Source organism: Drosophila pseudoobscura, chromosome X, assembly GCF_009870125.1.
Source record: "Drosophila pseudoobscura strain MV-25-SWS-2005 chromosome X, UCI_Dpse_MV25, whole genome shotgun sequence".
In the NCBI taxonomy this organism is placed as follows: Eukaryota; Metazoa; Arthropoda; class Insecta; order Diptera; family Drosophilidae; genus Drosophila; species Drosophila pseudoobscura.
This window is the reverse complement of record NC_046683.1, coordinates 64,321,502-64,346,571: the sequence shown is the minus strand read 5'-3', so window position 1 is coordinate 64,346,571 and position 25,070 is coordinate 64,321,502. Positions and strand designations below refer to the sequence as shown.

At 44.5% G+C, this 25,070-nt stretch overlaps 6 protein-coding genes across 6 annotated transcripts; 4 read left to right on the top strand and 2 right to left on the bottom strand.

Annotated features, from left to right (window-relative positions):
- Nucleotides 1–2,573: 2,573 nt before the first annotated feature.
- Muc30E (Mucin 30E) lies at nucleotides 2,574–11,800 on the top strand. Its single transcript, XM_033381529.1, has 2 exons — nucleotides 2,574–2,649; nucleotides 2,713–11,800. The coding sequence occupies exons 1-2, from the start codon at nucleotides 2,647–2,649 to the stop codon at nucleotides 10,081–10,083; spliced, it is 7,374 nt and encodes a 2,457-aa protein (XP_033237420.1). The 5' UTR covers nucleotides 2,574–2,646; the 3' UTR covers nucleotides 10,084–11,800.
- LOC4812375 (myrosinase 1) lies at nucleotides 11,770–17,162 on the bottom strand. Its single transcript, XM_001352791.4, has 4 exons — nucleotides 16,941–17,162; nucleotides 16,080–16,281; nucleotides 12,982–13,875; nucleotides 11,770–12,282 (listed from the first exon to the last, which is right to left on the bottom strand). The coding sequence occupies exons 1-4, from the start codon at nucleotides 16,979–16,981 to the stop codon at nucleotides 11,788–11,790; spliced, it is 1,632 nt and encodes a 543-aa protein (XP_001352827.2). The 5' UTR covers nucleotides 16,982–17,162; the 3' UTR covers nucleotides 11,770–11,787.
- A 2,588-nt stretch (nucleotides 17,163–19,750) lies between these two features.
- On the top strand, nucleotides 19,751–22,256 carry Dbp73D (putative ATP-dependent RNA helicase Dbp73D). The gene is made up of 3 exons (XM_001352792.4): nucleotides 19,751–20,006; nucleotides 20,060–20,895; nucleotides 20,955–22,256. The coding sequence occupies exons 1-3, from the start codon at nucleotides 19,984–19,986 to the stop codon at nucleotides 22,187–22,189; spliced, it is 2,094 nt and encodes a 697-aa protein (XP_001352828.3). The 5' UTR covers nucleotides 19,751–19,983; the 3' UTR covers nucleotides 22,190–22,256.
- A 363-nt stretch (nucleotides 22,257–22,619) lies between these two features.
- On the top strand, nucleotides 22,620–23,433 carry PGRP-SB1 (Peptidoglycan recognition protein SB1). Its single transcript, XM_001352793.4, has 2 exons — nucleotides 22,620–22,775; nucleotides 22,848–23,433. The coding sequence occupies exons 1-2, from the start codon at nucleotides 22,727–22,729 to the stop codon at nucleotides 23,363–23,365; spliced, it is 567 nt and encodes a 188-aa protein (XP_001352829.2). The 5' UTR covers nucleotides 22,620–22,726; the 3' UTR covers nucleotides 23,366–23,433.
- Nucleotides 23,351–24,097, bottom strand: PGRP-SB2 (Peptidoglycan recognition protein SB2). The gene is made up of 2 exons (XM_001352794.4): nucleotides 23,709–24,097; nucleotides 23,351–23,637 (listed from the first exon to the last, which is right to left on the bottom strand). Exons 1-2 carry the CDS (start codon nucleotides 24,070–24,072, stop codon nucleotides 23,453–23,455), a joined length of 549 nt encoding a protein of 182 aa, XP_001352830.2. The 5' UTR covers nucleotides 24,073–24,097; the 3' UTR covers nucleotides 23,351–23,452.
- A 322-nt stretch (nucleotides 24,098–24,419) lies between these two features.
- Nucleotides 24,420–25,067, top strand: LOC6900161 (uncharacterized). Its single transcript, XM_002135464.3, has 2 exons — nucleotides 24,420–24,530; nucleotides 24,596–25,067. Exons 1-2 carry the CDS (start codon nucleotides 24,522–24,524, stop codon nucleotides 24,962–24,964), a joined length of 378 nt encoding a protein of 125 aa, XP_002135500.2. The 5' UTR covers nucleotides 24,420–24,521; the 3' UTR covers nucleotides 24,965–25,067.
- The last annotated feature ends 3 nt before the right edge of the window (nucleotides 25,068–25,070 follow it).

The window sequence follows — 25,070 nt, the reverse complement described above, 5'->3', positions numbered from 1 at the left end:
TTGACACGTACTACGCAGCGGGGAGGGAGAACCTGAAGGGAAACCATCCCTTTCTTTTACCTTTCACACCTTTCATTCCCAAACAATATTTTCTGGCTAATTTATGGCTTGGACCACAGCTGACGATAGAAGGTTCCTTTCTAGAGTTCCTTTCTGATTTCTGGCAGCTCTGTAATTATAAGGGGTACGCAGATCTAAAGGATAATTTCCGATACACATATTCCCATGATTTAAATGAAAGATTTATGTGAAAACTTTATCTCATTCAATGGGGGGCTCTATAAACCATTTCCATGCCGAACAGTTGCATTTCTAATGCGATGAGGGTGCCTCCTTAAGCTTTTGTACTCGTAGCCAATTACTAAACGTCACCAGGGGAAGTTCGTAAGAGGGGGAATGATGGTTCATTCTATAGAACTATCGACCCCACAAAAAGCACAAAATATTCAATGGATTCAATGATACTTTATCGCCAAACTTAATCTACTCTTGAGGCAATGGGGGAATGGACTCTCATGACATGTGGCAAGTGGCATGGGGAACGGAAGGGAGGAATGGCTGATGTTGCACAGAACCCAACGATGAGGGCAACGATGTTTCAATCAGTGCGCAGCATTTTTATGAAATTTCTATTGGAATATGATGTAATTTAATATTGATTTCAGAAAGGGTTAAATCATTTGTTGGCTGCTTGTAATTGCAGTGTGAAATACGGGAAGGAGGGGCTATAATTAATCCAATCAAGAAAACAGTCGAAGGAGCCTCCCTTTGAGGACCTCTCCGAGTATTCAGGATATACATATATCATCTAAATGGCCTCTCCAGCATTCGAAAAGTATTCCGATTCGTTCACCCGCATTCCCTGAAATTGTGTTTTAGTGTTGTTGTAGAAATCTTAATCGAATTAACCACAGGGCCACAGAAATCTGTGTACACATTATTCATTTGATTTCCATTTGCTTGATTTGTTGCTATTGAAATGTAATTTTTCTCAATTAAAAGGAAAATATATGAAATCTGATGATGGGAAATACCAGAAATATATTGATTCTAAGGGGGGAGTGGAGCTTTAGGTGAAAGGTACCTACATTGCACAGCCATAAATCTTTGGCTGATTTCTGATCAAATTTAGCAATCGCATATTGTTATTTAATCCTTTTTTTCATCCACAGACAGATGTCTACTGAGTTTATATCCCCCTCTGTCTGCTCTAAATGCCTTGTTCGCGGGATTATCGTTAGAGAAGGAACAGAGATAGAGTGAGAGAGAGGGGTGGACATATGGGAGTGGGAAGCCGGGAGCATGTGTGCTGATTTCTGCACTGTTGTGGGATTTAAAGCCGTATTAATTTTCAATAAGTGCAATGAGCTCTATGAATTGTTTGATAAATGGCACAGCGGGTTAATCCTGAGCTCATTGATGCGTATGGGAGTGTGGAATCGGGAGAAAAAAGGCTGAAGATCTCATCAAGCACGTGTTTGCCACGAAACTACAACGTGACAAGGCATATTGAACCACAAATTTGTTAATCTACGAGTTTGAGGGAAAAGTGTAATGGTATATCTATTAACTATTAATGGAATATACTCGTACCTTTACCGTAATTGAGATTTTGGCTGCCGATCATTAGTCTGGATGCCTCACGATCCTGGGAGAGTATCTGATAATGAGATCACAGCACACCCAACTCGGCCCACAAATAGCAGAGCAAACAAGTCTCATATAATGGAAAAAATATCCTTAATCCTTGATCCTTGATAAACACACTATGAAATTAGGGATTTTCTTCCAATCACAGGCAGTAAAATCAGTACAGAAAGCTAAAAGAGTTGACATTTGAACTCCGCGCCTCAGAGATGACCTGGGATCGATACCATTACATACTTGAATAAAAGACTGATATCGAATATTTCAGGTTCTATTTATTGCCGCCATAAGTGGCGCCATTTATTTTCCGTAGTAAAAGTAGGCAACATTATTTTGTTATTGAAAGTCAGCCTTAGCCAAGACCGCCACCGCGGAGTTGATCATTATATAATTACTGAATGAATGAATAATCTCTGATCTCTCCTGATCTTCAAATTACAATTTCAACAACATTCAGAATGTGCTCCCAAATGATCTCTCAGTAGTACGGTGTCTCTTCGTCCTCCAGGCAACTCCTCGATAATTCAATTTCTACTGTTTCTTGTGTTTTACTTAGAAAGTGTGGCCATTAGCAGTCCTGTGATGACCGAAAGATTGTTTGATTTTGAATGATTAATTATTCTCTTCTTTAATTAATTTCTTTATTCTGAGCGAATGAGTGAGTATTACAGGAAATCAGTGCGCTTCCAAAGTACATACTCGTAAAATCGATAGCTGGAAAAAACGTTTTCGTGCCTTATTGATAAGAAAACAATGCCCTGGGAAAGCTGAGCTTTCTTCACTTACGAAAATACCTTTCCTTTATGGAATTTTAATTGCACAGACGTCTTAAAAACTAATCTTAAGGGCATGTATGGCTCCATTCAACCTTTGTTGAACCTTAAACTTGAACCATAGACAGAGCTTATCAGAGAAATGACATACCAACTCTCATGGTACTTCCTATATAAGCACTCGGCTTGAGCTCAAGAAATCAATCGTTTCTCTGAAACCGTCCCAATGGTAAGTCAGGATCCGCTCGCACAACGACACTATACATCCCCTCCTTTCCTTTCGAAAATATAGAATATCCTGAGAAGTTTGCTTTTTCTTGCCCTGCACTATGCTGCCCATGCAGATCGGGAAGGAAGTGGCGCTAGGCAAATCGTTGACGAGACGGACACGGCTGGCATAACATATCCATTCTATTGTGCCTTCGATCCTTTCCTGCCGGGATGCCCACTGGCTCCTACAACAGCAAAGACAACTCCTGAACCGACAACACCGAAAACAACTACAGTAAAGACTACCACAGTGAAGACGACTCCAGAGCCGACAACTCCGAAAACAACTACAGTGAAGACTACGACAGTAAAGACGACTCCTGAACCGACAACTCCGAAAACGACAACCGTTAAGACTACAACAGTAAAGACGACTCCAGAGCCGACAACTCCGAAAACAACAACAGTAAAGACTACCACAGTGAAGACGACTCCAGAGCCGACAACTCCGAAAACAACAACCGTGGAGACTACAACGGTAAAGACGACATCTGAACCGACAACTCCGAAAACAACTACAGTGAAGACTACGACAGTGAAGACGACTGCAGAGCCGACAACTCCGAAAACAACAACCGTGGAGACTACAACAGTGAAGACGACTCCAGAGCCGACAACTCCGAAAACAACGACCGTGGAGACTTCAACAGTGAATACGACTCCTGAGCCGACAACTCCGAAAACAACTACAGTAAAGACTACCACAGTGAAGACGACTCCAGAGCCGACAACTCCGACAACAACTACAGTGAAGACTACAACAGTACAGACGACTCCTGAACCGACAACTCCGAAAACAACAACCGTGGAGAGTACAACGGTAAAGACGACTCCTGAACCGACAACGCCGAAAACAACAACCGTGGAGAGTACAACGGTAAAGACGACTCCTGAACCGACAACGCCGAAAACAACAACCGTGGAGAGTACAACGGTAAAGACGACTCCTGAACCGACAACGCCGAAAACAACAACCGTGGAGACTACAACAGTGAAGACGACTCCAGAGCCGACAACTCCGAAAACAACCACCGTGGAGACTTCAACAGTGAATACGACTCCTGAGCCGACAACTCCGAAAACAACGACCGTGGAGACTTCAACAGTGAATACGACTCCAGAGCCTACAACTCCGAAAACAACTACAGTGAAGACTACGACAGTAAAGACGAGTCCTGAGCCGACAACTCCGAAAACAACAACCGTTAAGACTTCAACAGTAAAGACGACTCCAGAGCCTACAACTCCGAAAACAACGACCGTGGAGACTACAACAGTGAAGACGACTCCAGAGCCGACAACTCCGAAAACAACAACCGTGGAGACTACAACAGTGAAGACGACTCCAGAGCCGACAACTCCGAAAACAACGACCGTGGAGACTACGACAGTAAAGACGACTCCTGAGCCTACAACGCCGACAACAACTACAGCAAAGACTACCACAGTGAAGACGACTGCAGAGCCGACAACTCCGAAAACAACAACCGTGGAGACTACAACAGTGAAGACGACTCCAGAGCCGACAACTCCGAAAACAACGACCGTGGAGACTTCAACAGTGAATACGACTCCTGAGCCGACAACTCCGAAAACAACTACAGTAAAGACTACCACAGTGAAGACGACTCCAGAGCCGACAACTCCGACAACAACTACAGTGAAGACTACCACAGTGAAGACGACTCCAGAGCCGACAACTCCGACAACAACTACAGTGAAGACTACAACAGTACAGACGACTCCTGAACCGACAACTCCGAAAACAACAACCGTGGAGAGTACAACGGTAAAGACGACTCCTGAACCGACAACGCCGAAAACAACAACCGTGGAGAGTACAACGGTAAAGACGACTCCTGAACCGACAACGCCGAAAACAACAACCGTGGAGACTACAACAGTGAAGACGACTCCAGAGCCGACAACTCCGAAAACAACCACCGTTAAGACTACAACAGTAAAGACGACTCCAGAGCCGACAACTCCGAAAACAACGACCGTGGAGACTACGACAGTAAAGACGACTCCAGAGCCGACAACTCCGACAACAACTACAGTGAAGACTACAACAGTACAGACGACTCCTGAACCGACAACTCCGAAAACAACAACCGTGGAGAGTACAACGGTAAAGACGACTCCTGAACCGACAACGCCGAAAACAACAACCGTGGAGAGTACAACGGTAAAGACGACTCCAGAGCCTACAACTCCGAAAACAACGACCGTGGAGACTACGACAGTAAAGACGACTCCTGAGCCTACAACTCCGAAAACAACTACAGCAAAGACTACCACAGTGAAGACGACTCCTGAGCCGACAACTCCGAAAACAACTACAGTAAAGACTACCACAGTGAAGACGACTGCAGAGCCGACAACTCCGAAAACAACGACCGTGGAGACTACAACAGTGAAGATGACTCCAGAGCCGACAACTCCGAAAACAACAACCGTAGAGACTACAACAGTAAAGACGACTCCTGAGCCTACAACTCCGAAAACAACTACAGTGAAGACTACGACAGTAAAGACGACTCCAGAGCCGACAACTCCGAAAACAACAACCGTGGAGACTACAACGGTCAAGACGACTCCAGAGCCGACAACGCCGAAAACAACAACCGTGGAGACTACAACAGTAAAGACGACTCCTGAGCCGACAACTCCGAAAACAACTACAGCAAAGACTACCACAGTGAAGACGACTCCTGAGCCGACAACTCCGAAAACAACTACAGTAAAGACTACCACAGTGAAGACGACTCCAGAGCCGACAACTCCGAAAACAACAACCGTGAAGACTACAACGGTAAAGACGACATCTGAACCGACAACTCCGAAAACAACTACAGTGAAGACTACGACAGTACAGACGACTCCTGAACCGACAGCTCCGAAAACAACAACCGTGGAGAGTACAACGGTAAAGACGACTCCTGAACCGACAACTCCGAAAACGACAACCGTTAAGACTACAACAGTAAAGACGACTCCTGAGCCTACAACTCCGAAAACAACGACCGTGGAGACTACGACAGTAAAGACGACTCCTGAGCCTACAACGCCGACAACAACTACAGCAAAGACTACCACAGTGAAGACGACTGCAGAGCCGACAACTCCGAAAACAACAACCGTGGAGACTACAACAGTGAAGACGACTCCAGAGCAGACAACTCCGAAAACAACGACCGTGGAGACTTCAACAGTGAATACGACTCCAGAGCCTACAACTCCGAAAACAACTACAGTGAAGACTACGACAGTAAAGACGACTCCTGAACCGACAACTCCGAAAACAACAACCGTTAAGACTTCAACAGTAAAGACGACTCCAGAGCCTACAACTCCGAAAACAACTACGGTGAAGACTACGACAGTAAAGACGACTCCTGAACCGACAACTCCGAAAACGACAACCGTTAAGACTACAACAGTAAAGACGACTCCAGAGCCTACAACTCCGAAAACAACTACGGTGAAGACTACGACAGTAAAGACGACTCCTGAACCGACAACTCCGAAAACAACAACCGTTAAGACTACGACAGTAAAGACGACTCCTGAACCGACAACTCCGAAAACAACAACCGTTAAGACTACAACAGTAAAGACGACTCCAGAGCCTACAACTCCGAAAACAACTACGGTGAAGACTACGACAGTAAAGACGACTGCAGAGCCGACAACTCCGAAAACAACCACCGTTAAGACTACAACAGTAAAGACGACTCCAGAGCCTACGACTCCGAAAACAACTACGGCGAAGACTACGACAGTAAAGACGACTCCTGTGCCTACAACTCCGAAAACAACTACAGTGAAGACTACGACAGTAAAGACGACTCCTGAACCGACAACTCCGAAAACAACAACCGTTAAGACTACAACAGTAAAGACGACTCCAGAGCCTACAACGCCGAAAACAACTACGGCGAAGACTACGACAGTAAAGACGACTCCTGAGCCTACAACTCCGAAAACAACAACCGTTAAGACTACAACAGTAAAGACGACTCCAGAGCCGACAACTCCGAAAACAACCACCGTTAAGACTACAACAGTAAAGACGACTCCAGAGCCTACAACTCCGAAAACAACTACGGTGAAGACTACGACAGTAAAGACGACTCCTGAACCGACAACTCCGAAAACAACAACCGTTAAGACTACAACAGTAAAGACGACTCCAGAGCCGACAACTCCGAAAACAACAACCGTTAAGACTACAACAGTAAAGACGACTCCAGAGCCTACAACTCCGATAACAACAACCGTTAAGACTACAACAGTAAAGACGACTCCAGAGCCGACAACTCCGAAAACAACCACCGTTAAGACTACAACAGTAAAGACGACTCCAGAGCCGACAACTCCGAAAACAACTACGGCGAAGACTACGACAGTAAAGACGACTCCTGAGCCTACAACTCCGAAAACAACTACAGTGAAGACTACGACAGTAAAGACTACTCCTGAACCGACAACTCCGAAAACAACAACCGTTAAGACTACAACAGTAAAGACGACTCCAGAGCCGACAACTCCGAAAACAACAACCGTTAAGACTACAACAGTAAAGACGACTCCAGAGCCGACAACTCCGAAAACAACCACCGTTAAGACTACAACAGTAAAGACGACTCCAGAGCCTACAACTCCGAAAACAACTACGGTGAAGACTACGACAGTAAAGACGACTCCTGAACCGACAACTCCGAAAACCACAACCGTTAAGACTACAACAGTAAAGACGACTCCAGAGCCGACAACTCCGAAAACAACAACCGTTAAGACTACAACAGTAAAGACGACTCCAGAGCCGACAACTCCGAAAACAACAACCGTTAAGACTACAACAGTAAAGACGACTCCAGAGCCGACAACTCCGAAAACAACCACCGTTAAGACTACAACATTAAAGACAACTCCTAAGCCGACAACTCCGAAAACAACTACTGTGAAGACTACAACAGTAAAGACAACTCCTAAGCCAACAACTCCTAAGCCAACAACTCCGAAATCAACTACAGTGAAGACTACAACAGTAAAGACAACTCCCAAGCCGACAACTCCGAAAACAACTACAGTGAAGACTACAACAGTAAAGACAACTCCCAAGCCGACAACTCCGAAAACAACTACAGTGAAGACTACAACAGTAAAGACAACTCCCAAGCCAACAACTCCGAAAACAACTACAGTGAAGACCACAACAGTGAAGACAACTCCCAAGCCGACAACTACGAAAACAACTACAGTGAAGACCACAACAGTAAAGACAACTCTTAAGCCGACAACTCCGAAAACAACTACAGTGAAGACTACAACAGTAAAGACAACTCCCAAGCCGACAACTACGAAAACAACTACAGTGAAGACTACAACAGTAAAGACAACTCCCAAGCCGACAACTACGAAAACAACTACAGTGAAGACTACAACAGTAAAGACAACTCCCAAGCCAACAACTCCGAAAACAACTACAGTGAAGACCACAACAGTGAAGACAACTCCCAAGCCGACAACTCCGAAATCAACTACAGTGAAGACTACAACAGTAAAGACAACTCCCAAGCCGACAACTCCAAAAACAACTACAGTGAAGACCACAACAGTGAAGACAACTCCCAAGCCGACAACTACGAAAACAACTACAGTGAAGACTACAACAGTAAAGACAACTCCCAAGCCGACAACTCCGAAAACAACTACAGTGAAGACCACAACAGTAAAGACAACTCCCAAGCCGACAACTCCGAAAACAACTACAGTGAAGACTACAACAGTAAAGACAACTCCCAAGCCAACAACTCCGAAATCAACTACAGTGAAGACTACAACAGTAAAGACAACTCCCAAGCCGACAACTCCGAAAACAACTACAGTGAAGACTACAACAGTAAAGACAACTCCTAAGCCGACAACTCCCAAGCCGACAACTCCAAAAACAACTACAGTGAAGACCACAACAGTAAAGACAACTCCTAAGCCAACAACTCCGAAATCAACTACAGTGAAGACTACAACAGTAAAGACAACTCCTAAGCCGACAACTCCCAAGCCGACAACTCCAAAAACAACTACAGTGAAGACCACAACAGTAAAGACAACTCCCAAGCCGACAACTCCGAAAACAACTACAGTGAAGACTACAACAGTAAAGGCAACTCCCAAGCCGACAACTACGAAAACAACTACAGTGAAGACCACAACAGTAAAGACAACTCCTAAGCCAACAACTCCGAAATCAACTACAGTGAAGACTACAACAGTAAAGACAACTCCCAAGCCGACAACTCCGAAAACAACTACAGTGAAGACTACAACAGTAAAGACAACTCCCAAGCCGACAACTACGAAAACAACTACAGTGAAGACCACAACAGTAAAGACAACTCCCAAGCCGACAACTACGAAAACAACTACAGTGAAGACCACAACAGTAAAGACAACTCCCAAGCCGACAACTACGAAAACAACTACAGTGAAGACCACAACAGTAAAGACAACTCTTAAGCCGACAACTCCGAAAACAACTACAGTGAAGACTACAACAGTAAAGACAACTCCCAAGCCGACAACTCCGAAAACAACTACAGTGAAGACTACAACAGTAAAGACAACTCCCAAGCCGACAACTCCGAAAACAACTACAGTGAAGACTACAACAGTAAAGACAACTCCTAAGCCGACAACTCCGAAGACAACTACAGTGAAGACCACAACAGTAAAGACAACTCCCAAGCCGACAACTACGAAAACAACTACAGTGAAGACCACAACAGTAAAGACAACTCTTAAGCCGACAACTCCGAAAACAACTACAGTGAAGACTACAACAGTAAAGACAACTCCCAAGCCGACAACTCCGAAAACAACTACAGTGCAGACTACAACAATAGAGACAACTCCGAAAACAACAACCGAAAAAACAACGCCGACGACAACATCTGGGCGCCCCACAGATTCGACAACGTTACGACCAACCACGAGACCATCAACTTCTACTACTCCTATGGGCCAACATGACATCCATAAGCACCATCACGTTCATTATCATGATTCGAATGATCCTGGCTGGCCGCTCCTTCCGCTGCCAGCGCTTCCTCCTCTGCCAGAACTTCCTCCTCTCCCAGCGCTTCCTGTTCCACCATTTGCGCTGCCTCTGCCTCTACCATTTCCTCTTCCGCTTCCATTGCCGCTATTGCCAAAGGTAAACTTAACCAAAGTTGAATTGCCACAGGATTCATTACCAGAGGTTTCATTACCAGAGGTTTCATTGCCAGAAGTTTCATTACCCTCTTTTCCATCTTTGCCACAATTGCCGAATCCCTTTGGTGGATTTCCAAGCTTTTTTTGGAGATCGAAGCCAAATGAAAACTGAGCGAAAGATATCTGTAATCTACCTATGGATGTCTATATGTTTATTCTGGATTTCTCTGTTCGAATCACGCTCTGACCTTTTTCCAAGAACAAACACAACACATTCATCATTTCCCGCATTGCAATTTCGCAAAGTTCGTGCTGGGGGAAACTCAACTCAAAACTTTGGCTGATGCAATGCCCTGTAGAAATTACATCAGCAAATAAACCGAAACCTCAGGAAAAAAACATCGGAACTTTCAACTCCAGAAGTCAACACCCCCTTGTGTTTGTTTGTTTGTTGTTTTCGCAAAGTTATAACATTATTTGTAGAGTTTTTTTTAAGGGAATTGCACTAAAAACAGTGGACAGTGGCAGTGTCAGAGGGGTTTCCAATGCTGAAACGGATCTGTTTATTATTATTATTATTTTATATTCTCATAGATTTGATTGACTTTTGTTCACTCATTAGGCAATCATCAATCATAGTTAATCAAATTTATGACGCTATTTGGTGTTAGAATGGTTTATGACTTTGGAGAGTCTCTCGAAAGTTTAAAGAACTTTAAATTTCTAGAGATACGAGCCCTAAGCTTCAGTGTTCAGCTCTCCCCAGACGATGGCTGATAAATTATGAATGCCCTGGCACTGGGGCTCGTGACTCAAACAGGTGTAGAGGCAACTCTATAGACTGGAGACTAGACTGGAGTGGAGTGTGTATGAGCCTCCTCCCCTGAACCGACATGGTCGTGAAATGTTTCCTACAAAAGCACTACACAAATGTTTAATTTATTCAAGACATTTCGTGTGACGACTGGAAGGCACTGCTGAACCGAAACAATAAATCCAAGTAAATGCATAAAAAATAAGTATAATTAAGGAAAAAAGCATTACCCAAAATGAAAGGTAACTGGTTCTGAACACGATATATATACTTGTATATTCTAGACATAAGTTAAGCCAACTTTCAATTCCGTTTCTGTTTAGAGGTTCGAGAAGCGGATATTGTGAGAAAGATACTATTACTATTGCTATTCTGTGATCATGTTATATGCATAAGCAAATGAGATAATCAGGGTGATTACTAGGGATTTTAATATTCAGATTCATGCTGGAACCACTAGACTAGACCCCTACAATTATCCACCAGCTGCTACTGCTGCCTCTAAATGAACCTCTACCACATCCCATGATAATGGTGATATAATAAACAGAGGGAGATCTCTCAGGCATCGGGGCTCATTGTGCTCTAAAAAGATCATTGAATCTCGGATCATTGGTTCCATTGTGTGGATTTACTTGCGGAAATATCAACATCACAGACAGCTCAAGGAATTGGTTCGGTTTGGCTTGGCTCGGTTTGGGTTCCTACTAGATGTAAATGTCACAACGATCTATAGAGATCTGTTGATCTGCTTAACATTTGAATGACTTTGGAAGTGAATGGAAGTTTAGTTCTTCCATCAATACAAAAACCCTCAACAAGGTTCTCTTTTTTAATATCACAAAAGGTTTTATTCAGGTTTTGAGTCTTTAAGTTTAAGTACAAATTAGAGTTTTTATACATATAAGTAGATTATATTAGACTTTTAGACAAAACTTAGGGACTACGAGTAGCAACAAAAAAAAAAACGTTTAGAAAAGACTTAGGGGCTACGAGTAGCAAAAAAAATACATGGCAAGCCTCCACTACACTCTACACCCTCTTTTTCTCTCTCTACTTCTCTCATCTGAGAAAAGTCAACAGAACGATGGAAAGCAGACTCCAGCCTACAATATTAGAGGCTCCACTCGATCGAGTATCTATTTCTTCAGCGGGTAACTGCGCCAAGGCCACCAATTGCTGATCATCGAGCGTCGGCCGGAAGCTCCAGTCGATCTCATTCGTCTTGCAGATCTGGGCAAATACTCGCGCTGAAATCTTGGGCGTACGCGTGCGCTTCGGTGATGTAAAATCTACATGATAGAGCCCGAACTTCTCCGTGAAGCCAGCCTTCCACTCGTAGCTGTCCATCAGGCTCCAGGCAATGTAGCCACTAATATTAACACCATCCTCGATGGCATTTAGAATGGCATCTAGATACGAATTGTAGTAGTCTACACGGGCATAATCATCCAAGCCCCCACGATCGCTCACGCCATTCTCAGTGACAATTATTTCGGGTGCATTGTACTCGCGGTGAATCCACTTGAGCAGGTTGTACATGCCCTTGGGATACGCCTAGAAAGATAAATAGAAATGGAAGCCACATGTTAGTAGAGTTCGTTGAACCACCTGTGTCAGAGCCAACCCCCCATTTGATTCCTTAGACCATAATTCAAACTGCAAATGGGATAAGTCACCCTCTAGCCTCAAGCCGCAAACCTCACTTCTCCCCCAGTTAATTACCTCATCCCCAGACCCAGCTGCCACAAGGGGGTTCTCATCTCCAGAGAGAACAATCAATTTGCTCAACTAATCCACAAAAAATTACTTTTCTAAGTTTAGAGAAGTTTAACGACTGATAGATACTTACTAAGGCTTGGGTTTTACGGTTCTAAGAAGTATATTATCCTAATGAAACTTGGAGTTTAGGTGGAAATAAGTATGATAAATTAATCTTCTAATTGTAGTGTATCTTCATAAGTATCCAGTCGTAAGTAAAGTTAGAATTTAATTTATAATATTGTACAAATTGTAATTTGGAATGAATTACTATAAATAAATTGATCTATGAAATGTGAAGAGCTTTATCTTTGAAAATGTGAAAGATACGGGCAATTATTCTGGGTTTTAAAAGTCTTCAATTCGAATGAAAGTTCCAATTTAGGTAGAAATCCTTCTATCTGATTAGAGGCCTAAACGAACACATGAACATATATATCTACATATGTACATAGATTAGGTAAGGAATGCCTTTAGTAATGAACTAAAACTTACCTTTAGCCAAACAGAACCCGAACCGGGCCAATCGACACCCTCCTGACTCTCCACCACGCCCATGTCATGATTGAACGAAGGCACTGGGAACTTTCCTGTGTTATTGTGACCATTACTCGTGACGAGATTACTCGTGTAGGAGTTAATGCCGAAGAAGTCGGCTGTACCGCGGATGCGGCGGATTTCCTCTTGCGTGAACTCTGGCAGGCGGGAGCGGACACCGAAGCCCTGCTCTTTGCTGAGATTGCGGATGCGTTCGATCATCACTTTCGGATAGTTTCCATGCTTCGAGAAGATGGGGTGACCGAACCAACCCACATAGAACTGCATGGCACGCTCGGAGGCCTCGCGATCCTCGGCGGAATCGGCATTCTTTGGCTCTGGCCACGAAGTGTCCAGGGTGATGCCAATGCGTCCCTTCTGCCGCTGCTGGAAGAGATCCCGGTACATGTGCACTACCTCCGCGTGGGCCTTGAGCAGATTGTGACCACACAGGTAGGCGGGAATCCCCGGATAATTGAACGATGGTGCCATGTAATCCGCACCATAGCCGTGCTCACATACGTGCCAGGGCTCATTGATGGTGGTCCACATCTTCACTCGATCCCCATACATCTCCATCACCAGTCGGGCGTAGTCCTTGAACAGGGGAATGATCTCCGGATTGGTCCATCCACCCAGCTCCTGCAGCCGCTGCGGCAGCTCCCAGTGATAGATCGTCACCATGGGAGTGATGTTGTACCGCAGGAGCTCATCTATCAAATTGGAGTAGTACTTGATGCCGGCGGTGCTCACGTGATTCATATATCCGCCAGGCATTATTCGTGGCCATGACAACGAGAAACGGTACGTCCCCACATGGAGTTCTTTGGCCATTTGGACATCGCGGCGCCACTGCAAAACAAGAGAGCAACGAAAAATGGTTAAAAATTTGGAAACCAGTTGGAAGGCAGTGAGACATTCCATCGTTGAGGCGGCCTCCGGTTCTCGGGGGGCTATGACTTTGGACATGGCTTCGGGCTAATTGTCGTATGACTTTGGACATTGAGAACGATTCGGGGGCAGATACTTCTAATTCTAGACTGTAATGCGATCGTTGGCAAGGAAGGGGCGTTTGGCGTTGTATGGTTGTTCCAACATTTGATTCATTTATCAAGCCGTCTGACAACAATACTTGTACTCGTACTCGTATTCGTATGAATAACTAGATGGACAACCACCTGCCACTGACACTGCCACATGCTGCCACATTCAGGGGCTGCCTAACACCTGTAGTTCGTAGTTGAGGCTGTCTCCGAGTCTCTCTATTGATTGGCATTAGGTGGCGAATTATGACACAATTAATGTACGAGTATACGTACAAATACTCCAACACATGCTAATCGATAAATTATATCTAAATTATGGCAAATATTTCAATGCAAATTCCTTTTAAATAAGTTCTTGGGGGAGGGAGAGAAAAGAGAAGCAACTACAGAAGGATAGCAACTTAATTAGATGTAGATTTAGATTAATTTAACTATGAGATATCGATATATAAGCACTTCTTCTACTAGAAGATAAACTAAACATTTGCCAGCTTAAACTTCGAAAAAGATAACTTAAACATCGATTGAGAACAATGTTTTCCATAAAAGGAAAGCACCTAGAAGATCTATTTTATAAGCATTTAACGTTCCTTCAAGCTTAAAGGGGGCTACGGACTTTTTAACATCTTAAATATCAACAAATAGGAGAAAGAAAGATCTGACTCTATAGACACAAAACCTTATCTTGAGACGTATCTTAATCGACATTATAAAAATCTTTATCTTGAAAATGGGTCAGCTGTGCAGCCATTGAAGCCTTTTTTGCATAGATAACAAACAGCTCTCAAAGGTCATACTACCGAAGAACAGATCTACTCACAGCAGGTTATTCCAGATTTATATGCAAAGTATCCACAATAAATACTAATACAAATAAAAAGATATTCCACTAATCTGAATCTGAATGGAATCTACGGCAGTACCCGAGTTCCGTTTAGCATTTAGTCACCGGCACGCCCTTAAAGTCTGCCCTTTGGCAGTGTCAGATCATTAATTAATTAATAAATTATAAATAAATGAAGAGCGATTAATCATGGCGTTAAAGCCTAGGCGCTGAAAGCGACAGATGGTAGACAAGTTGATCATGTCACCTGTGGAGGCATGGCATCTACTACCCGTAGAAGTGGTTATCAAACAGGTGGTGCTGCTGGCACCAACCATGATCATTCATGATTTATAGAAGTCTCTGCTTGAAGATTTGTGGCCTGAACTATGCAAATTAGTTTGTAATTGGAGGCTTCTATGAGTGCCGTGCCAGTGGTGGCATCGCATGTCCACACTTGTACGCATTACCCCAGTACCCCTGCTCGTACTCTTAATCGTATTCGCATTCGCGTATCAATATATTGTATGGCTACTTAATATGCTTAATATTTATACTGTAATTGCTTCAAGTCATGCCATTAAACATAATTGCCAAATGATCTTGGCTTTAAAAGTTATTGGGGGCAGAGGCTAGAGATCGAAGAAGACCTCTGGTAGCGTTCTTAAACTTCAGTCAGAGAAGGATCTATGGAAGAGATAAATATCTAATAGATTGATGTGTTCGTAATCCAATCCAAAGAAGTAATCAAGTTTTAAGCTTCTGGATCTGTTAGTGATCATATTTCTGTTTGAAATAAAGCTATCATAGATCTCTGATTACTGATCTTTTAATGAAGTCATTTTAGGACTTGTCTCTAAAGAGATCCTTTGACCTAATACACTTCAAGGTTAGGACTATGCCGTACCCTTAAATAAGAGAAGACTCTCTTCTAAATCTTTCTGTTCATAGATTCCCGGGGAGATTGAGAAACTCGCAAGTAATTATCCATAAAACCTAACATCGGAACCGACATCAAAGTGCATCGACTGCAATGTGGTCATATATTTTCCACGCGATTACCTCAGCGGTTTGCACCGTCTGTCTGCCTGGCTGCTTGTTTACTCAAAAGATCTTGAACTCTTTGCATAACTTCCACTCAAATGGTGATTCCACTCGATTGGGGATTGGGTCTGCTGTCTGCTTACCTGATGATAGCTATCCGCAGTGATATCGGCATTCGAACCATCGACTATCTTCTCGGGATGTGTGTGGGTGAGAAAGTCCCAGATGGATTCACCCTTGTCGTCCGCATTCCATCCTCCTTCGATCTGATACGAGGAGGAGCCAACGCCCCAGAGAAAGTCATTGGGGAAGCGTCGATTGTTGCTCACTGGACTCCCCAGACATCTGCAGAAAAAAAAACCATATGCCAAAGTGTTAATCAATATTATATTGTTTGATTATCTTCTGCCCCTCGCGAATCTCCCGCTAATCAAATGACATTCAAAACGTTGGCAAATATTACGACAATTTTTGTGAACTTTTTGGAGTTTGTTTGAATTTATACGTATGATCTAGTGATATCTACAACAATTACTGATCGATCGATCTGGCCAAGGTCTTCCCCAAATTAATCCAATTTCGGGGCTTTCTTTGGGCCAAGTTTTTGGGGAGTTTTGGCAGCTCAAGGCACTCCAAATGCTGCTTTTGTCTGGTAGCTGTTTTTGTCGCTTGTTTCTTATTTCATGTCTGTTATTTCACGCGTTTCTATAGCTGTTTTTGTCGTTAGTTTTCTCTGGTTTTACGTGCGCTTTGTGTCGTTGGGTTGTTTCGTATTTATTTAAATTAATGTCAAAGTATTTTTAGAACGATTTTGGTTATGAAGTCTTTAAAATTTAACTACTGTTTTTATTGTTTCTTAAAATGTTGCGCGTTTCTTGAGTTGCTTTTGTCGCTAGTCTTTGCCTAATTTTTCAAGTGTTTCCTTTGCGACTTTTATCGCTTGTTTTCTTTTCGTTTTTCTTTGATTTTTTTCATAGTTTTCCACCATTTTATTGCACACTTACGAGGCAATTAACACAACTGCAGGCAACAAAATTTTAAACATTTTTCTTATATCCTTTGACACGAAACTAGGTTTTTTTTTTTTTATTGAACGAAAACTTTGGGCGTTTTAGGCGGCCTTAAACTTTTTCGTTCCGCTCAAACTTTTCGCGCGTCTTGTGCGAGTTTTTTCGCGAGCGTTTTGAGCCCGATCACAAAACGTTAACGTTGGCAAATGAACGCTGGTCGCTTTAAGTCCTAGCGTTATAAAGCGTACGGCTGCGGAGCGGTTTCGAGGCCTCAGCAGCAGCAGCAGCGGCGGCGGCAGCGTCTGGCTGTCCGAGTCGCGGCGTTAACGTCAGCGTGCGTACCAGTCATAGACGTGTTCTTACTCTCCCACTCTCCATCTTTCCCTCTTTCTATTCCTATCTCTTGGAGAGGCTTAGCAGGTGTTGGCATCAGGGTGCAATTCGGGTGGGGTGAGGAGTGCAAATGCACACAAAATCAGACCTTCATATTCCTTGGGATCGTCATAAATACGAGTAGTACCCATAGAACTTCTACCTTAAATCTGCAATGATTTTCGAGTACTAAGTAATAATAAATATCCCACCTACTTCTTTATTGTTATCTGATCAATCTTCATTGATAACCAATTATGAGACCGATATGCGTGAGGATGCAGCTGATATTTTATCGTTTAGAGCACTCGTTGTCGAAGCCTTACCTTATCTGTTATTCACCTTGGTGTTGTTAAGATCTCTGTTTTGTTTTTTTGGCTTTTACCGGTTAAGTATGAACTTATGACAGATGGAACTTTTTGCCGCGAGAAGAATTCCCCTTCTTATGACGCGCACCTATATACGAGTACATACGAGTATATCACGCATTGGGAATCATGCCTTGGCAAAAATTATTCAAATTTGTAGCAATCAACCGCTGGATAATTATAAATTCCAATCCCAATACCAATTGTACCTAATGAACCCTAAAATATGGCCACAAAGGGCACGATTAGGCCGTAAACAAGTCGAAAATCGCTTTTATTTATAAGTATAGGGCGGTAGTATTCCACTGTTACGAGCACATACTTTCTTTCAAGAGTCTTTTCAATTAAATTTCTACAATCGATGTCTGTTTAAATACAAGTGGAAGTACAAACAACAAGATACGCTAGGCGACTGTCTTTCCCAGAACAATGATAAGGAGAGAGTTCCTACAAGGGGGAAGGAAGCAAAGAAGCGATAGAAATCATATAGTATAATTAGATCGAAAATAACAGATAGCAAACTTTCCAGTTATAAACGTCAGTTACACGAAAAAACTTTGATTGGATCTGCCATCGGAATCGAAAGCCACCAAAAGCAAAAACTCGTTCGGATCTTGGGGAATGCCCTCAAAAAAAATAGAACAATGACTGTTTTGCCTTACAATAACCATTTTTCATATCCGCAATCGTTTCATACGAACCGAAGCCCCGGATCCAGTTCAACGTTTATGATATTTTAAGCCAAATATGTGCTAAACGAAAGAACGCGGACTGAAATGATCCGATGCGAATGGAACTGAAAGTCGTATATACTATATACGCAATACGATCCAGCGTTACGAGGGAGTGTCACCATACCAGGTGTTCAGGTGGTACTGCTGCTCCTAAGACGATCAGAACTGGACCGCACTGAAAGCAATACATAAAATTACCACAGCAATTTACACATTTTACGATTAAAAATACAAATTTACAGACGGAAATGCTTTGGAAAATAATTAAAACTCTCCAAGACAGACACATAGACAGACTCTCGTTCTCATATTATCTTTTACTTCATTTACATGATTCATTTTTCGAGCAGAACCAAGTTTCGGTGTTTTCTAGCAGCACGATGAAACGCATTGAACCGGTTTTGGCTCATAATCATTAATTATTTTTGTGTGGTTTGATTTTTGCATTTCTTGCTCACGTGGACTGGAGTGGGTCAATTGTGTGAATCACTGGAAGGCTTCAAGTGTAAAAATCCCCAAGATGTTGTGGGGGCACTTTGAATACGCATCAACGCATCGCATCGGTCTGGACACCGAAACCCGACCAAAAACCCAGGGAAAAGAAAAACCCCCGCAAGGAAACTGGTCTTTAAAACATTATGACTATTTCCGTTCTTGATTTATTTGCTTTTGCGGTCGGTGGAATATTTGTAATTATTCCATAGGCTGCCATAGGGAGAATTGCACCTTTTCTGGTATTCATTTGAAATTGGCGCCCTTTTTGTATTTGGTTCAGATATAGCAAATACTGTTTAGGTATTTTTATGTTTTCCTGATCTTTTGTTTCTAGAAAAAAAACGGTTAAGCTTGTAACTTTTTTTAATATTTAAATTTAGTTTTACGTCTCAATGTAGTTGCCACGTTGCAAAATTAATGACACAGTGGCGCTACGCTGCACTTGGTAAATTTTCCAAATGCACTTTACAAATTTCTGACAAAAGCTGAAATGTATGAAAGTACTATGTATATTTTACATTTTACGCAGAACGAATTTTTTACATATTCGTTTTTGTTAACTTACGCAAATTGCAATAAAAGCAAGTATTAAGAATACACCAGTTAAATAGAAAATTGATTCATCAATCGTATAAAATTGTGATGGCATGGCTTAATGTTTTATATAGCTAGTAATATTCGACGGAATATCAAAGTAAAGGAATATGTACGATGGAACACGAATTCGTCAGTATATTTCTAAAAGGAGGCAGTATATTTCGGTATATTTCTGAGGGTCGGTAGTTCGTGTAATTTTATTTGTTTTTGATTAAACCTTTAATTTATAATTAACCGAAGAAAATGAGTGCTTTAAATTTGTAAATTTTATAGAAAATTTATACATTTAACGAATAAAATTATACGATCAGTGGTGAGGGCTCTAGGTAGCTGGAAATTCTAAGCCGAATAGGAAAATCGCAATCATATGTGATTCAAGAAGAAGAAGAACATCAACAAATATTCGGGTGTTGGGGGCAACACGTGCGCCTCCTTTTTCGACGATTTATTGAATAAAAAACAGCTAAAGCAATGGAATTATTCACAGTTAATCGGTGAGTTATATGGCACACACAACAAACTGTGATACTAACCCAAAAAACCGCAGATATACAGAGGATCTAAGGACTCGCAAAGACAAGGAACAAAAGACATCAAATGAAGATGAAATTCTGCAAAAACTGCTCCAAAAGGCAGCCAAACGCAAGAGGAAACATGAGAAAGCTGAGACCAGAAAGCAGGAGGAAGCGCCTCCAGAGGAGAAACCACAAGTGGAGGACACAAAAGTAGACGAAGAAGAGCCGGCGGCAAAAGAGACTCGAAAAGAAGAAGCCACAGCAGTGGAGGATCCAACTAATTCACAAGACTTCAAAATACTTGGCGACAATGACTCTGCCATGCGCAAGAAAGTGACAGAGGTGCTGCCCCCCTGGCTGGCATATCCCACGATCATCGAAGGGGGCAGCCTCCTGCCAGACGACGACTTGGAGGCTGGCAAAGACGAAGCTTCCATCGAGAATCTAAGCTACCTGAAGGATCACACACGACAGGCCCTCAAGCAGATGAAGATCAAGCGCCTGTTCCCCGTGCAGCGGACCGTCATACCATGGATCCTGGAGGCACAGGGCCAGCCGGCGCCCCTGCGCCCACGGGATATTTGTGTGTCGGCTCCCACGGGCAGCGGCAAGACCCTGGCCTTTGCCATACCCATTGTCCAGCTGCTGAACAACCGAGTACGTTGCAAGGTGCGCGCTCTGGTGGTGCTGCCAGTGGCCGAGCTGGCGCTGCAGGTCTTCAAGGTGATTCGTGCGTTGTGCAGCAAAACGGAGCTAGAGGTCTGCCTCCTTTCTAAGCAGCACCGCCTGGAGGACGAGCAGGAGAAGCTGGTGGAGGTCTACAAAGGACAGATCTACAGCAAGGCTGACATTGTGGTCACAACACCAGGTGGGGGATTCGGAGTCAATCTTTAGAGCATCTTTTATTGTTCATCTCTCGCTTTGCAGGTCGTCTGGTGGACCATCTGCATGCCACCAAGGGTTTCTGCCTGAAGAGCTTGAAGTTTCTGGTCATTGACGAGGCGGATCGCATCATGGATGCCTTCTTCCAGAACTGGCTCTACCATTTGGACAACCATGTGCGGGAGACCGCAAATCAGCTGCTGGCTGGCACACAGCCTCCACTTTGCCTTAAAGAGCTATATGCCACTTATGGGAAGGTGCCCCATAAGCTATTATTCTCTGCAACGATGTCGCAGGATCCCGAGAAGCTGCAGAATCTGAGACTCTTTCAGCCCAAGCTGTTTACCACGGTGTTTGCCCTGCCCGTTCCCAAGAGTGACGAGCAGGCGGATGGAGACGAAGAGACCACTCCAAACACTGGACACTTTGCGGGCAAATACACCACTCCGGCGGAGCTGACAGAGCAATTCTGTGTGACGGAGCTGCGCATCAAGCCGCTGACACTGTTTGCTCTCGTGGAGAAGTACCAGTGGAAGCGATTCCTCTGCTTCACCAACAGCACGGAGACGGCCAATCGATTGGCTTTTGTGATGGGCAAACTCTTCTCCACGGGCCCCACCAAAGTGGCCGAGCTATCCGGCAAACTGTCTGCCCTAGTGCGAGCCAAGACCCTGACGGACTTTGCCAGAGGCCGCATCAACGGCCTGATCTGCTCCGATGCTTTGGCTCGTGGTATCGATGTGGCCGATGTGGATGTGGTGCTCTCCTACGAGACGCCGCGTCACATCAAGACCTACATCCATCGTGTGGGTCGTACGGCTCGTGCCGGAAGAAAAGGCACAGCCGTCACATTGCTCACGGAACAGGAGCAGGCGCAGTTCAAGAAGATGCTCAACGAAGTGGGCAAGGCGCTGGGCGAGGAGATCAGCGTTTCCGCAGACACTGAGGTCCGTCATGCGGATATCTACAAGCAGGCAATGGAGGATCTGCGCAAGCGACAGGAGAAGGAAAAGACCATAAAGATTGTCCAGAAGCGCCGCGTGGCCCAGCAAACAGTGCTCCACAAAAAGCAAGAGGAAGCTGCCGTCAATCCCAGTCGCCCTCTGACTTTGATGCAAAAGCTACAGCTGAAGGCAGGAGGAGCACGACATGTTGCGGATGAACCCCACCAGAAGGAGAATAAATCCAAACCTACAGCGAAAAAGGGAAAAGGAAAATCAAAGCCCAAGGAGACCAAGAAGCAACGTTTGGCCAAGCAGCGAAAGGCCATCGAGGAGTGAACTTAAGCTTAGAAATGATTGTGTATATAGGTCTCTATATTATACGTTATATATGTACCAGTATGTGCTTCTGTATGTGGGTTTTTTCAATTTGTTTGTTGTGTGCTTTAGGCGGGAGCAGTGTCTTATCTCTTTGGGGCGCTAGTGATTCCCCCGAGGGTTCTTCACCGCGTTGTTTGTTGGTTTACTCTCACTTGAGGGCACAAACGAATTGCGAAAGGCTTTGAATTGTAATTTAGATGGGAATTTAGAGGATACCAGACTTCCATTACTAAAAGTGAGAGTTGAAGGATTAAGGCCATAGATTGAAATGTTTTCCATCGAGATATCCCTATAAAACCACACTAATCCAAGGTCCCGACCTTGTAGACCTCTTAAAGATGCTTTATTTATAGACAAATCCTTTATACCTTCTCCTGCAGTAAGTGTATCTCCAGCTTCGACTAGCCATCAGTCCACGAATCTACTATTTAAGCAGCTTCCGAGTGCCAGAAGATCTCACAGCTTAGCGAAAGATCGAAAGAGCAGCAACATACGATGACGACAAACAAGTTTCTGGCAGCTCTAATGGCACTCTGTGCCATAGGTAATCATCAATCAATCTCTGCCATAAGTGTGCTTGGAGATAACCTAATCGTAATCTCTCCCTCCTTTGCAGCTCTCTCCGCTGAGGCCCTGAACATTGAGCCGCGCAGCAGTTGGGGTGCAGTGGCTGCCCGTTCGCCTGCCAGGATAAGTGGCGCCGTTGATTATGTGATCATACATCATTCGGACAATCCCAATGGCTGCAGCACTTCGGATCAGTGCCAGCGAATGATCAAGGCCATACAGACGGACCACAAGGGCAGGCGAAGCTTCAGCGACATTGGCTACAACTTCATTGTCGCCGGCGATGGGAAGGTGTACGAGGGACGAGGCTTTGGCCTGCAGGGCTCCCATGCCCCCAACTATAATCGCAACAGCATTGGCATTGTGTTTATTGGAAACTTTGAGAGCACCAAGCCATCCTCGCAGATGCTGCAGAATGCCAAGGATCTGATTGACAAGGCCAAGCAGGGGGGATACCTAAAGAACACCTACACGCTGCTGGGACATCGCCAGACCAAAGCCACCGCCTGCCCGGGCACGGCGCTCTTCAATGAGATCAAGACATGGCCCAACTGGAGGAGCATTTAAGGGGGGACTTCCATTAGTTCTTTATTAGTTTTAAGTTTTCTGCTAGAATACATTATGTACAAAGAGAAGCACTCGGATCTCTTTATTCTATGGCTTTGGCTGCCAACGCGGCCACTTGCGCAGTTCGTCGAGGAGCTGGCGCCCTGGGCAGGCAGTGGCCTTCGTCTGGCAGTGGCCGACGAGGGAATAATTGGGCAGGACCTGACGCCGCTGGACTGCAATTGTGATGAGTGTCCGGGCTGCCTGTAACATCTGTGGTGAGGGCAGGGTGCCTACAGGAAGGAGAAGAAGGAGTATCAGAGATTAGCGAGAGTCTCAATGGGAAGAACCGATCCCCACGTACGCTGGAAATTGCCAATGAATGCCACGCCTATCGACTGGCTGTTGTAGTGCGGTGAATGCTCTCCGCGAATACCAAAGCCCAGGCCCTCGTAGATGCGTCCATCGCCGCCAATCAGGAAATTGTAGCCGATATCCCGGAACTTTCTCAGGAGATGCCCCGTTCGGATCTGCTGGAGGGCCGCCTGGCATTGCTGGGGCGTGTAGCAGGGCGCACTGGCCGTATGATGGATGATGATCAGGCGCACGGGCACCGCAAGACGTGGCATGCGAGGGGACAATGGCTGCCGGCACCAGGCTTGCCGGGGGACAATCTGAGCAAAGGCACAGCCAGCGAAGGAGAGCAGAAGAAGGAGTGGGAGCTTCATGGTTGCTTCTTCATTGATTGATGGAAACGGGAATCGTTGCCGTATTTATACTCGTAGTAGTACGCCCCCCAACAGATTCGATTCCCTTTTGTTGATTCAGCTGCTGCTTTCAATTGCTTGGCAGCTGCCTTCAGTGGTTTCAACAAAATGCAGACCCCGAAGCTTTTGTCTTCGTGTGGATTCCGCTTGCGTCATCGTCATCCCTTTCAGAGCCCATCTATAATCGAAAGGTTTTTGCATTACAAATCTGCCCTTGGGCGGCCGATCGGTGGGTAGTGGCCCAAACATGGCAGCCGATCCCCCTAAAAGGGCAGCTGCATTTGAAATTCAAATCCATCGAGCGATGCACTGTGCAGTGGGTGGTATAAAAGCCGCTTGGTTGAGGCACGAGTGGACAGTGACCAGCGATCGAGTGGCCCAGGCAGTTCCTCCATCTCACAAAACACACCATGAAGATCGTAAGTTGAAAGGATATATCGAAAAGATCTAGCCCTGATCTACCTCCTTATCTATTCTCTTTCAGCAATTGGTATCCATTTTGGGGTATCTCCTGGTGGGATGTGCTGCCCTCTCCGGGGCCAGCTTTGTTCCTGCCACTACTCTGGGGGTTCCCGCTGCAGTGGCTCCCGCACTGGTGCCACCTCCCACCAGCTATCAGTTTGTGGCACGCAATTGGAATCGTTTCTATGTGCCAACAACCACTGGTGTGGCCACCTATCACCCACCAGCCACAACGTACTACAAGTACAGTGGTGGCTATCCAGCGTATCCAGCATATCCGTCTGTCTATCCGTCGGCCTATCCCTCGGTCTATCCTCCGGCATATCCCTATGGCTATGGCTATTATGGCCCCAACTATAATTATGGCCATGGCTACAAGAGTGTCTGGTGATCATCGAGGAAGCATTCATTGATAATATTGTGATAATATTCAACACCAAATCAACGTATTATAATACAAATATACGAGTATAACCCATCTATTACACCCCATACGA

Coding starts and splice junctions, on each gene's coding strand:
- LOC4812375 (XM_001352791.4), bottom strand. CDS start 16,981: ATGTTTAAAATTTTGTTGCCTGCAGTTGTGTTAATTGCCTC. Junction 16,282..16,940: donor GCAGTTGTGTTAATTGCCTC/GTAAGTGTGCAA, acceptor TTTTTTCTGCAG/ATGTCTGGGGAGTCCAGTGA. Junction 12,283..12,981: donor CGGGTTCTGTTTGGCTAAAG/GTAAGTTTTAGT, acceptor TTATCTTTCTAG/GCGTATCCCAAGGGCATGTA.
- Dbp73D (XM_001352792.4), top strand. CDS start 19,984: ATGGAATTATTCACAGTTAATCG. Junction 20,007..20,059: donor GAATTATTCACAGTTAATCG/GTGAGTTATATG, acceptor AAAAAACCGCAG/ATATACAGAGGATCTAAGGA. Junction 20,896..20,954: donor CATTGTGGTCACAACACCAG/GTGGGGGATTCG, acceptor CTCGCTTTGCAG/GTCGTCTGGTGGACCATCTG.
- PGRP-SB1 (XM_001352793.4), top strand. CDS start 22,727: ATGACGACAAACAAGTTTCTGGCAGCTCTAATGGCACTCTGTGCCATA. Junction 22,776..22,847: donor AATGGCACTCTGTGCCATAG/GTAATCATCAAT, acceptor CCTCCTTTGCAG/CTCTCTCCGCTGAGGCCCTG.
- PGRP-SB2 (XM_001352794.4), bottom strand. CDS start 24,072: ATGAAGCTCCCACTCCTTCTTCTGCTCTCCTTCGCTGGCTGTGCCTTT. Junction 23,638..23,708: donor ATTCATTGGCAATTTCCAGC/GTACGTGGGGAT, acceptor TCCTTCCTGTAG/GCACCCTGCCCTCACCACAG.